The sequence below is a fragment of the Labrus mixtus genome, chromosome 18, assembly GCF_963584025.1.
Source record: "Labrus mixtus chromosome 18, fLabMix1.1, whole genome shotgun sequence".
Taxonomy (NCBI): Eukaryota; Metazoa; Chordata; class Actinopteri; order Labriformes; family Labridae; genus Labrus; species Labrus mixtus.
This window is the reverse complement of record NC_083629.1, coordinates 21,536,417-21,549,424: the sequence shown is the minus strand read 5'-3', so window position 1 is coordinate 21,549,424 and position 13,008 is coordinate 21,536,417. Positions and strand designations below refer to the sequence as shown.

The following is a 13,008-nucleotide window of genomic DNA, read 5'->3' as shown; positions in this document are numbered from 1 at the left end:
CCTCTTTATGACCTACAATAGCAATCAGTGAGAAAATGACAAAATGAATAATTTCTATATTTAGTTATTTTTTAACGCCTTTAACCTTTACCTCAGGATCAGAGTCAGACAAAAGGATTTCAATCAGGAGAGACGAGTAAATGATTCAAAGATAAATATTCATTTTACATATAATAATTGTCAGAGAATGAACTAGTGGAAGAGAGACATTTTTAAAGGGGACATATTATGAAAAATCCACTTTCACAGTGTTTTTGAACATATATTTGTAACCTGAGTGTCTACAGACCCACAAAATGTGAAATGAACCCATCCAGTCCTTTGTTTGTGGTCTGCATAAGTCTTACAACACAGAGAAAAATGCTCTGTTTCAAATTTGCTCTTCTTGTGATGTCACAGTGGGATTCTGGTTAAAAAAATCCCCTCCCCTCCCCTGGTATCTCCACCAATGAACTCCACCCCCAGCCTAGAACAAAACTTCAAGATCAGCCGTTTTTATTCTCACTACAGAGGAGTGATGTCTACCAGGAAAACTCAGGGTGGGCGGGGTCATTGCATTTAAAGAGACACACACACCAAAACGGAGCGTTCTGAGAGAGCTGGTTTATACAGGGTCACAAACCTCCTCTGGTGCTTGATTCATGTTATATTTTGACCAAAGCGCAGCACGGATGTTTCATTTAGACCACAGGGGGACTGTTTGAAAAGCTGGAAAAGGGGGATAATATGTCCTCTTGAAACAAGGCAGCAATATAGGCTAACGATGAGGGAGTGGAGCCGGGCTGTTGGATAGATGTCAGCAGGTGATGATTAGGAAAAAAGGAGTGATCGTGCATGGAGAACACGGTATGAGAATAAATCATCAAACAAGCTTGCAGAATACAGTCTTCCTGACCTAACATTCGCTAGAGCTACAGTACATATACAACACACAGAAAATGCCTTTGTTTATATTTGCTGCAAAAATAAAGTGAAAATCCACAGTAGATTTCACAGTAAGTGAGATTGTGGAAACAGGGATTTTACTTCTATTAGAGATCTTACACACTGTTATGTTGCAGCTTTTACTGATTTTAATTTTTCTCATTCATCAACTCATTTCAGAGAATCAGACAAGGTGGATAAAAGTTTGTATCATGAATAATTAAAAACAAAAACAGAATAATCGCAGAAGCATTTTGTTGTTGTTAATGGCCTGCAGGGACTTTTGTTTTCAAAAAGCATTAATGAACGCAAAGTAGTCTGACCCTACAGCTACATCACCTCTCTCTCTCCGGGGGGTCAGACTGCTGAGCACTCTCTCCCTCTCAAAGTGGGAGGAGCTTATTGCACTGGGACGCCGCGCGCGCTGCAGCAGTCCCGTCACAGCCTCCAGTACACCTGTAGTGTCTCTCTGAGCAGCACGAGGCTGGGATTAAAACAACTCACATCAGATCGATCAAATATGAACGCAGCTGCTCGGAACCGCGGTGCAGGAGCGACATAGGTAAGGAAACGCTCCAGATGCTTAAAGATGATTTAAATTAAGGGACTTTTGATTTTTTTTTGGGGGGGGGGGTGGGGGGGGGAAGGTGATGCTGGAATAAAATAGCCTTTCCCCCTCTCTTTGCGTGTGCGTAATGGACACCTTTGGGAGCAGACGCGTGGTGTTCAGGTGCGTCAATTCAAGAACAAAAGACAGAAACACTCACTTGGATTTGCAGCAAGAGTGGTTTTCACTCGCCTCAGTAAAATGTTAACATCTTGCCATGTGATCAAGTATTTCATGTTTTTTTTTGTCCTTTATCTAAAAGGAACTTTGGAGTGATTTTATATATTTTTGGTACAAATTCGAGAGAGAGAGAGAGAGAGAGAGCGCTCTTCCTGTGACTTAACCCGCTTTATGTTTTTTGCAGGACAAAGGGGTCTCACTCGAAATTACGATGCATCTCACAGCGGTCATCTTAATTGTGGTCGTGACAGGAATCGCAAAAGGTAATCTGAGATTTTTCTTTTTTGTCTCCGTCCACAGAGTGAGTTAAACTGTCAGAGACACAAAAATAACATTTGCGTCAAGTTGTGAAAAATAAAACTCTTCTCTTTCTCTTTGGACTGATTCCCTCTGCGTGTCACAGAAAGTGAAACGGATGAATATTTCATTGCTCTGAATGTTTGATGTGTTTTTTGGGGAGATTTCTGATGCAAACACGCTGCTCTCCCTATCTCCATCCCCCCCTCTCTCTCTCTCCCTTTCTGTCTGTCTCAAAAGGTTGGGATTGCAACGCAGGGTGCAACACAGAAAATGGGTTCTGTGAGAAGCCAGGGAAGTGCAGGTACTAAAAACGACCTACATAGATTCCCCCTGTAGATCAAACCCTGTGGGGGCTTGCGACCCTTATTTCCATAAATCGCTTCTGCTGTAAATGCTTCTTCCTCAGAGGAATGCAATTGCAATTCAGCCAACTGGATCCTTCTGCTGTGATTTGTTTGGCGTCCTTCAGTTGTGTGAAGTCAACAGCCAAATCAGGGCTGTGTATGAACAGTGAAAAAAACATTGTTATTCTAACAGATAGCTCAAAAGCTTTGGGTTCTGAAGCATGCCCACTGTGAAATGATTTGCCTGGCAGATGCTACAGTTTCTACTCCTGAGCCAGAATGACTGTATCCCATCACCAGTAACTTGTTAAATCAAACAGGACTTTAACTGTGAAAGGAGAAGCATGCATTATGGGGACAAGAGTAGGGCAGCTGGGCGCTGTAGGTGGTATATTAATAGTTGATGGCTGTCCCCCTTTTCTCGCCTCTTTTCAGGTGCAAACCGGGCTGGCAAGGAGAGAACTGTGACCGGTGCGTACCCTTCCCCGGCTGCCTGCACGGGAAATGCGAGAGGGCATGGCAGTGCGCCTGCGAGGAGGGCTGGGTGGGCAGCCTGTGTGATCAAGGTGAGTCTCATTAAGCCTCCCCCTAGACACCCGCCTCCTCCATCCCCCCCCCCCCCCCCCCGTCTGCCTCCCTGCAGCAGAGGTTAGGCTGAGTCACGGAGCCTCAAAGACACACAGAATGAAAATTGTGTGTCTGAAGAATATATTTAAATGTATTAAAAGAAAGGTAAAGTTAGAGAAGAGAAACACAAATGTTAATAAATCATTATAATCTTTATGGATGTTTGTACTCATCCTTTGTAGCATCTTGCACCTTCCTGCAAAAATAACATAGCTCTTTTTCCACATACAATAAACATATTTGGTGCGTCTTTAACATTTTATTCTCTGTATGTGACTTGACAGCAGCACCACTGTTTTACTTTGTCTCATATTCCTCAATGACCCTGTACACAAAATACAACCAAACAGAATCCTTGAATGTGTAGACCTACATTAAAACAATTCAGGATTCACCTTTTCTGGGTGAATAATGGGTCAAAGAAGGCAGCTGAAGCCTCAAAATAATTGCAGAAATTCTCAATCAAAACTGCGTTTTTTTTTCTTCTATTCAGCATGGCATATGAAGAAGTCATAAAATCAGAAAATTGCTGCATAGTTGATGCAAAAAAAAAGCATTTTTGAAGTCATCTAAAGGTCACATTTCCATTTCAAAGAGCCTTGTGTAAATTTAGCACTCTCATAATAATTTGTATATTATCAGCAATGCACATTATCGCATAAATTGTCTTTGCCGCCCCTCAAGCTAAAAACTCCAAATCCAGCGAGAAGATAAGACAGAAAGATATCTATTGGCTTCTGGCTCCTTATCAGTGCACACAGTTCATCTGTCATTCTGTTGGAGCATATGAGATCTGTTGGAACATGGCTGCTATTGTTCTCAGTTTCCTTCTAGGTGACGAGAAGAGAAACTGCAGCGTGTGAGTGAGAGAAACACAGGGGAGGGGAAAACAAACACACAAGCAGGGAGACAGAAAACCAGAGCACATAAAATGTTAAAAAAAAAACAGCACTTTTTTTTTTTTTTAACAACAGATACTCGTCTGTGCTCATCCCAGCCGTGTGCTGGAAATGCCACCTGCATAGAGACGGGAGAGGGAGGATACCTGTGCATCTGTCCCCAGGGATACACCGGAGAAAGCTGCCATCTGAAGAGAGGACTCTGCCACACAGACAGGTACCAACACCTTTAAATACAGTTTCTATTTTAAGCAAAGGAACACTCGAATGTTTAACAGCCTCGTCTGCTATTGTGTATCGTTAAGGAGTGATAATCAATGTGTCGGGTCAATATCTGTACAACCTCCCTCTGTACTGGCAGAGACAGCCGATCGAACACTCCCCACACTGTGACTGTGGTCGTCTGAATTTGTAGTGGGGGATTAGCTTTTCGCTGAGGAAATATTGGATTATGTTCTTTTCTTACTGTACAAAATGCTGCCAGTTTATTTGTTGTGAATTGTAAGAGGAGAGAGAGCGTTTGCAAAATTGTAAGACGAGCAAAAAAAAAAAAGAAGCTTTGCTTTGATACAATCCCTCCGCAAACAGCAGCCTGTTGAAATGAGGGAACTGGCAATTCTCCAATGTTGTGAAGGAAAACTTCACTCGAATGGAGTGGAAGCTCATTATTTCTCGTCTGAGTTTTCGATTAGGGAAAACTCTTCGGCTGTGAAGCTGAATGACACAACATACAAACGAATAACAATATCCTGCTATGGTGAAAAATGACATTTACAAACTTCACCAATAAGAAGGTAAATGTGGTGCATATATTTTAATTATCGACTCTGCACCTTGTGCAATGACTCATTCAAATTAAAGACCATGTGCATTAATTCCCCTCTGTAGAAAAAAAGGGATTTCAGAGAAGGATTTCCCCAGTTTCCTCCTGTCATCAACAAACCAGCAGCTTTTGCTGGGTTTGTTGTGCTTGTCCCTTGTTGACAAGCAGACACCTGTGTGCAGTAGCGAGCCGTGTGTACCTGTACAGCGTCTTAAACTGGACCCGAATCCCCCTGAAGTCATCTTTCAAAGTTGAACACATCATTATCCTTCGACACGGCTGTCACTTTTCATTTTGTGTGCTGTTTGTGACGGGAAGTCAGCCTACAATTGCCTGTATTTGGAGGACACACTTGGGAAGTGTATTTATGTGTCAGTACAGTACCCACAATCCACTGCACCCCAATCTAGAGCTTTCAATGGGTTAGGGTTAGATAGTCTGTTATCCCCCATATCACAGGGAAATACCATTGACTTCAAGTGGAGATAAATGTGCGCAATATATCAGAGGAACTGAACAAATAACTGTAAGGAGGCGCAGCAGAAGAATCAAAGGATTAAAATAGTTATCACATGTGAAATTCTAGTATTTTGCATTTTTAAATTCAAATTATTAGGCTTTTATTTTGAATTTCAGTCTCAAACTGAGAGTACTTTACTTGCTGTTTGAATTTGACCATGCTTTTATTTTGAAATAAAGTTAGGACCTTCTGGTAGATCGAAGGTTACGACATTAACTTGAACTACTGAAAGAGGAACTCGTTATGCATGAAAAACTAAATAAAAACAAAGGAACGGTTAAAAAGGTAAATGTTTGTCATAAGGTAAATAATATTTCAGACTCGTCAGCTGAGCTGTCTGAAAGTTTTTTTAAATTGAAATGAGACATTCAAAGGTGCAGCAGTGTCCTTCTTTTCAAACTGTGACTACAGGGAGACATCGAGGAGGCTTATCTACGGTGTGCCTAAAGGGACAAAATAGCATGTGATTAATCGTGATTAAAAAATGTATTAATCATGATTAACTAGTTAATGCTGACAGATATATTTATATCGATATCTACTACGTTATCCAATGAACTTTAAACATGGGGTGATAATTTCCTTATTTTGTGATAAATTGAAAACCTAAGGTGTTAATGGTGCCAATACGCCGCATTAACTGATGACATTTACAACTTAAATGTCTGGAAACGTTTGACTTTACCGGTTGATGAGGAACACCTGAACGCCTCATTAGCTGGTTCAGTGAGGCCTTCAGGTCCTCTAAAAAAAAAAAAGAAAAGATGAGTCATGTCTGTCAAAATATCTTGCTAGAATAGGTTTACAGATGAAGCACCTCTGGATACAGGAAGACACACCACTGCAATACTCATTTAAAACAAAAACAAAAAAATTCTTGAGTTTTTGCTTTAGGTACAATTCATGCTCGACCAAATGCCACAACCAAACAAACAGCAGATCATTCCCTCAGCCCCACGCTTTCCCCCAGCAGGATTACACAGAGGGCTGATCTGTGTAGAAACCCTCCTCCTGTCCATCAGACACGTATCAAAGAGTCTCTGGAGACGCAGCTTGCTGACACCCCCCCCCCCCCCCCCACCAGACTCTGAACCCCTCTGTGTTTGTTCTCTGCGGCTGTCTTGTTATTGACTTCTGGACACACCTAGAATGTAATAACCTCCGGCTCAAGGTCTGGGAATGGTTAAGCTACCCCTCCTCTTAAAGAAATCTTTAGAAGCTTGTAATCATTTTTAGAATAAGATGAGCGGAGCTTTTTCCTGCCTGCCTACAGGGAATTCATCTCTATTAAAAGTCCTGCATGAGGTTTCATTAATCAGCTCCTTTTATGAGACCGCCGAGATGTCTGAAAAGTGTGCCAGAGCTATTATTCTTTTGACTCCCACAGACAAATGTTCTGGAGTTCTGTAATTACACAAGATACTATTAGAGTTATTGATTGGTTAGTCCCGAGCTTTCATCGCTGCACCTTGTTTGTGCATCATGGCGGCATAGATCAGAAATTGCTGCAGACGTCGGAGCAGAAACATTAGTGCAAAGGGAAAAAGCTTCGACTTCTTCTATCTCTTGTTACTGTTAAAGATTTTTTACTCTGCACAAAATGAGCTGCGTGCTGTTTTTCAATAGGGCTCAGCAAAAAGGCTAAAATCGATGATACATAATTAATAACTTTCTTACTCAAGAGCTGAAACTATCAGTGGATTGATTGAGGAAGTTAATTAGCAACAGTCATTTATTTAATTGATTTAATTCGAGTCATTCTTGAAGCATGATTGCCCCAGTTTCTGAAGTTTCACTGAATTAGTTGTAAAGACTGCTTTCTTTATGATGCAGAATCTGGATATTTCTGTTATGTGCCTATGAAATACAAAAAAAAAAGTATTTTTTTATGACCCCACGTTGTGCCTCAAAGGTCATTTTTTTACATTTTGCAAACATTTAAACCGTTTTAACATGTGTGCTCCTGAAAATATCTAGACATTTCGGTTGACTGCTATGGGTATTCGTGCAGATAGTGAACCATACAAGACTGCAATCACCCTGCTACCAAGAGCGCTTTAACCTTCTTTTCATTGGGGTCAATGCTGGATGAGATTGCAGGTATTCAAGTCTGCAAAAATGGTTTAAATCTGAGGTCGACCATTTAAAAACTCTTGCTGTAACCAGACTTTAAAGGTCACATATTATGAAAAATACACTTTGCCAAGTTTTTCAAACACTACTCGAGAAAAGTGAGAAAAGTTCATCCTCTCCGTCTTGAGCTCCACTTTTCGGGAAAATGTGTGCTCAAACAGGCTGTTTGGAGATTTTCCCTTGGTGACATCACAAAGGGCAGTAACCCCTGTGTTCCCCCAGCTGGGTGATGCTCCCACAGCTAGGTGTTTGTTCTGCCCTCTGAATCTGCCCTGTAATTTCATTTAGCACGTGCATCTGAGATTAAGTACGACACAAGCAAGGATCTAGAAATTAGGAAACAAAATCAGTAGGTGCCGTCAAACAGCTTTGACCGGATATGGGTTCTGACAGGCAGCACAGAGGCAATGCAATGTGGTGTGTAAAATGTTTTTCACTAATTAATCTAATAAAAGATAATATGGTCCCAGGACGATGCCCTGAGGGACTCCACGAATTAGGGACTTCGTAAACATATTATGGACACTTTATGAAAACATCTTGTAAACAATGCTTTGTCACATTTGGTGGCGGCTTCACCAATGATTGCTTCATGACCGCAGAATTGAACAGGCTGTTGTGAAGCTGTGTACCAGATAGCAAGCCTTTTTCCTCCTGCTGTTTATTCACATTGTGTCCCTCTGTCCTTCAGCTCTCCTTGTCAGAATGGTGGCTCATGTACGGATGCTGATGGGTCAGCGGGTTACTCCTCCTGTTTATGTCCCCCTGGATTTTCCGGAGACTTCTGTCAGATCAGCATTGACAGCTGCCAGCCTAACCCCTGCCTCAACGGGGGCAACTGTACAAACCACGGCCTGGCCTTCACATGCGTCTGTCCGCACGGCTTCACTGGCTTCACTTGTAATGACACCAGCAGCCTCTCGCCTTGCGCCGGCAGGCCCTGCGCCAACAGGGGCATGTGTGTTGGTCAACCAGATGGAACCTTCCGGTGCGTTTGCCAGAAATGGTTTACAGGTCCCACATGTTCCCTGCAGCACAGACCTAAGGCGAGGTCCAAGCCAGTCGGCTCAAGGCCTGTGGATCACAGAGTGTTTGCTCTGACTCCGCAGCACTACTCCCTTCCTGCTCACACCTTCCACAAGCTCCTCAGACCGCCAGAGAGGGACCTGCTCAAGATCACCCTGAAGGAGACGGTGCACTCCCAGGGCTTCCTTGTCACCCACGGTCAGCTCATCTGCTTCGGCATGCTGGCCCTGCTCACCTGCCTGGTCATCTTGGGAACTACAGGTATTGTTTATTTTGGCCGCTGTGAGACGTGGATGGCTAATGCCAAGTACAGCCAGCTTGTTCGGCAGCAAAGGGAACACCTTCTGAGAGAAGCGGGCACAGCGAGCCAGGAAGAGCCCGAGCACTCAGTAAACATCATCCTGCCGGAGAAGATTAGACTCACCAGCTTTGGGAGACACTACACCTCCATATGATGAAATGGTCTGGTTCTCTTCCCCTTTCACTCTACATGGAGTTTAACATGAATGTCTTATACCACCAAGGAAATACTATGGCTGTTGTACAGTTGTGTTAACATACAGGACTATAGTATACTAATGTACAGTCTACTGGACCGAGTGGACAACAGTGACGCTGGATTGTAAATTTACCGTTCATCGTGCTGAGAAACTGCCCAAAATGTACAAAATTCTAAAAGATGATTGTATAAAATTGCACCTTGATGGCTGGTAAAATGATGTCATTGTGTTGTATTTCTTGTGTATTTCTTATTTCTTATGTTTGGAATCCCAGTGTCTTGTTTTTTTCATACCTTAGTTGTGCTATCATAAAAGTTTATGAAATGACATGTGATCACATGCAAAATACACTTCTTTTAGTATTCTTTCAACTAGAGATGCACTGATTTACATTTTTTTTTTTTTTTTAGTTCTGATCCGATTAACTAATAGTGTAATTTATTGTAGGTGGTATTATGTGTAAGGCTACACAATGCTGTTGTAAACCCAGCATTGCATTGAGCTGCCTTCACATACAAACAAGAAGAAGCAGCAACAGCTGTCAGGTTTTCCAATTCAATCATTTAATCTGAAGTGTAAGAATTGTACTCTTTATCATATGGAAGGAGCTTCTCCATCTCGTCTGAACGTCGCCATGGAGACGATTTCTTACAGTTCAGTCTGACTGACTTCAAAGTGAGAATGTTAAAGTGCCCAACCATCTTTCTTGATCACTGGCATGGATCGGCGGCGTCAATCCGATACGTAAATTATGTCAACATTGGACCTGATGCCAATATAAGATTGGATCTCTTGTTTTAATCTCACTAACCAGCTGCAAACTTCTCACAGTTTAGTTGTAAGAATTTTTATCAAAATAATGCATTGAAGTATTAAAACAGAAGATACTGATATAAGATTGTATCGGCCCCATCTCGATTTTGAACTAAATAATCCTACCACTCATTTTTATTCCAATGAAGAATGAACTATATGAACATTATGAAAAGTTAAAATAGAAGATTGTCTGCTTAGGTACAGCTCCAAATGTAAGAACCTTTGCTTCTCTGTCTTCTGTGGAAGTATACGGGAGAGGATTAGGGCCGCTGAAATAAAAAAGTTTTGGTTTCTGACTTTTTTTTTTTTAGAATTCTAACTTGCAGATGTAATCTCAGAATTAGGACTTTTTTTCCAGTGTCCCTCATCCTGTACCGTAGAAGTACCTAAATGTTTGGACTGGTGGCTGAATAAGACGTAACATTCAAATTTGTTGCTGAAGAATTTTTAAACAGACAATTTTAATCATCTTAAGATTTCTGATAGATGAAACAAATATCAATTTCATCACGGAAAGTATAAGCGATCCGGACAGATGTTTTTTTTTTTAGTTACAATCCTAACGACCGCCTACACATTGTGAATTTAACCATTTTGTAATTAATGCAAAAACTCTAATTGTGAGTTTGTATATTACGGTATGTGTAGTAAAAATGTGCCAATAGTTATTGCTACATTCTGTCTCTACAGCTTTACGGGTTGCAGTTCTGCTGAACTTTATCCCATTTAAACATTATTACTGTACAGTTTGTACCTGGAGGTCATTTCATTTCCTAAATCCCATCCAGTCGTCTCCTTCTGCAGGTATATATTCTAATGAAGTTGTTGTTTAAAGCTATAAATGTAATTTTTTGTGGGTTGATTCTCAGTTCCTAAAGAAATGCCGCCTTCAGTTTCCATCATCAATCTATAAATATATTTCTATCTAAACATATGGATCAGTCCTTTTCTTCTTGACAGACTCTTTGAGATTATTCCATCATCTCGCCTCCGTCTGTCTCAGAATGTCAGAGGTCACACTCTGAACCATCAAAAAAATCAATACTGTGACATGTTAAATGCTGCTGGTCCGTTTTACCATGCATGAGGAGGCCGCCCACCACTGACAGAAGGGGAGTGATTGGATACTTGACAAATGATACATGAATATTTAATGTCTATAAAACAAGAGAAATAAGCGAACAGGCAGGTTAGAGATAACAAGTAGAACATAAAGTTATATAATGAAATGATTTTAGGAGGGTGAAGGTGTTTAGAGCTGGAGATATTTCTCTTCATTTTAAACCGGGCATCACCTTCAGCCTGTAAGGCGACTTTGAATGAGATGGTAGAATTCCTCACAGTTGATTGACGGGACTTTTTGGTACTTATAATTTCAGATTTTGTTCGACTTTTTGCAGAAGTAACCTTTTTTTTATTCCTTTCCACATGACATTTCTTCAGCAGGCAGTCACCGTGACCGTGCAGGACTAATCAGTACTGGTTCCAGTCTGGGATTATTTGTTGTTGTACCTTGGCCAGATAATATTTTGTTGTCTGTTCATTTCTTGTAATAAATATTCAAAATCAACAACTTGTTTAATCTCCTGCTTAACACCTTAAATTCTCATTTAGAGCTGCCGTTGTCTTGATTCAACAGTCACATTAAGAAGACATCAGATTGCCCAGCAGGGCTGAAACATCAGATGCCTGGCAGGATTGATTCATCAGGTGTTGCACAGTGTGATATCCAACACATCCACATGCTGTTTGCACCGTCACCACCTCCCTGATCTCAGATCAGTGAAACATCTGCTCTCCTGATTTGTGATGCCTGATACGTTTTTTTTCTCAAGGGCCATGTCACTGATTATCACCTGCAGGATAACAACAGCTCTGATAACACACCAGTACAGCGCCGCAGATTCAGAGAGCAGTCTCTGTCTCCACCCTGTGGCTCAACATCAACACTGCTCTCCAAAAAGCAAAATCTTAATGCAGGAAACCAGCTGTGTAGGTAAAGTCAGGCAGCTCTGTCCTCTAAGAGAGACGCAGTGGTATTTCATTGTTTCTGCACTTTGGATGTTAATATGTGATGTGTGTGTGGTTTGTTTTTTGTGCTGTCCTTCATGTGAGCTGTGTGTGTGAGCACTGATGTTTTTTTTTACTCAACTGAAGTTCCTAACAGAGAAATACAGATTATTTGAATTGAATTTGAACTCTACCTACAATGGGGTCATATTGAAGAGACAGAAACACAAATGAACACTTGAATTTCTCCTCTGGGGATCAATAAAGGACGATCCGATCTTATAATATCTGAGCAAAATCATTTTGGCCAGGATAATCATGAAATGGAATCTGCAATGAAAATCTGGTCATTTTCTAAATGTATCATTTAAATCTGTCTACTATCTTAGGGTCATTCGTCTTGTAGGTCTGTGTAGCTGTACTACATACAGTATGTGTTAAACTCTCATAGCAGCAGATCTTTATATTTGGAGAGGAGCCAAGTGTTTGTTGTGAACGGAAAAAGGAAATATGATTAGCTGAGGCTGAAGACACTTAAGATGACAAATACCAAACAGAAACAAGAAGGAACTAAAGACATATTGTAACTCTGTAAGTGTGTGTGTGTGTGTGTGTGTGTGTGTGTGTGTGTGTGTGTGTGTGTGTGTGTGTTTAGAGGGCGTCTATGTGTTGAGGCAGTAAAAAGAGGAATGGTTTGAAGAACCGGCAGGAGAAAGTGAGAAGTACAAAACAAGACAAGCTTGATAAAAAAAAAAATTAAAGACAAAATAAATAATCAGATCAAATAAATTAATTAATCAAATCTTCCTTCCACCCTCCCCCTCCTCTCCTGTTAAGCCCAACTCATCTTTTGTAAGAGGTTTTGTAATTCTTGTACTTCTTTTCATTCTTGTGTGATGCATGACGACAGGGACGGGTTTCTTGTATACAAACAGTACTGGGTGCGCGCGCAGCCAGGGGGCACAAAGAACGCCTCGTCAGCCATGATAAGTCAATTGATATCGATGTAGATGTAAGGTGACACTGCCAAACTAGAACAGCTTTAATAAAAGAGTATATTTTACATTCAGTGATCAGCAGTTGAAAAAGAAACATTCATCAAGTGTTTCCAGACGTCATGCAGTGTCACAGTGTGGCCACAAGGTGTCATCCATCTAAAAGGACACGCATGAAGACGGGCTATATTTAGTATTTAGGAGCCTGAAGTGTTGCTTTTAACTGAACTGAATTCATCTCAGTTTGTTTAAAGGATCAGTAAGATTTAGAATGAAGCCAATACTCACCAACCATCGGGATTGT

At 41.1% G+C, this 13,008-nt stretch overlaps 1 protein-coding gene across 2 annotated transcripts; it reads left to right on the top strand.

The window, feature by feature from the left end:
* Nucleotides 1–1,331: 1,331 nt before the first annotated feature.
* LOC132992871 (protein delta homolog 1) lies at nucleotides 1,332–9,273 on the top strand. 2 transcript variants are annotated; one of them, XM_061062426.1, is made up of 6 exons: nucleotides 1,332–1,486; nucleotides 1,896–1,974; nucleotides 2,249–2,312; nucleotides 2,791–2,921; nucleotides 3,957–4,098; nucleotides 8,049–9,273. In XM_061062426.1, exons 2-6 carry the CDS (start codon nucleotides 1,923–1,925, stop codon nucleotides 8,836–8,838), a joined length of 1,179 nt encoding a protein of 392 aa, XP_060918409.1. In that variant the 5' UTR covers nucleotides 1,332–1,486; nucleotides 1,896–1,922; the 3' UTR covers nucleotides 8,839–9,273. The 2 variants fall into 2 exon arrangements, with proteins under 2 accessions (XP_060918409.1, XP_060918410.1); XM_061062427.1 differs by lacking the exon at nucleotides 1,332–1,486 and adding an exon at nucleotides 1,520–1,654.
* The last annotated feature ends 3,735 nt before the right edge of the window (nucleotides 9,274–13,008 follow it).

What these genes read in the sequence shown, in the direction of transcription:
- LOC132992871 (XM_061062426.1), top strand. Translation starts at nt 1,923, where the DNA reads ATGCATCTCACAGCGGTCATCTTAATTGTGGTCGTGACAGGAATCGCA. An exon ending in GGGCAGCCTGTGTGATCAAG is followed by an intron (nt 2,922 to 3,956) that starts GTGAGTCTCATT and finishes TTTTAACAACAG; the next exon opens with ATACTCGTCTGTGCTCATCC. An exon ending in GGACTCTGCCACACAGACAG is followed by an intron (nt 4,099 to 8,048) that starts GTACCAACACCT and finishes TCTGTCCTTCAG; the next exon opens with CTCTCCTTGTCAGAATGGTG.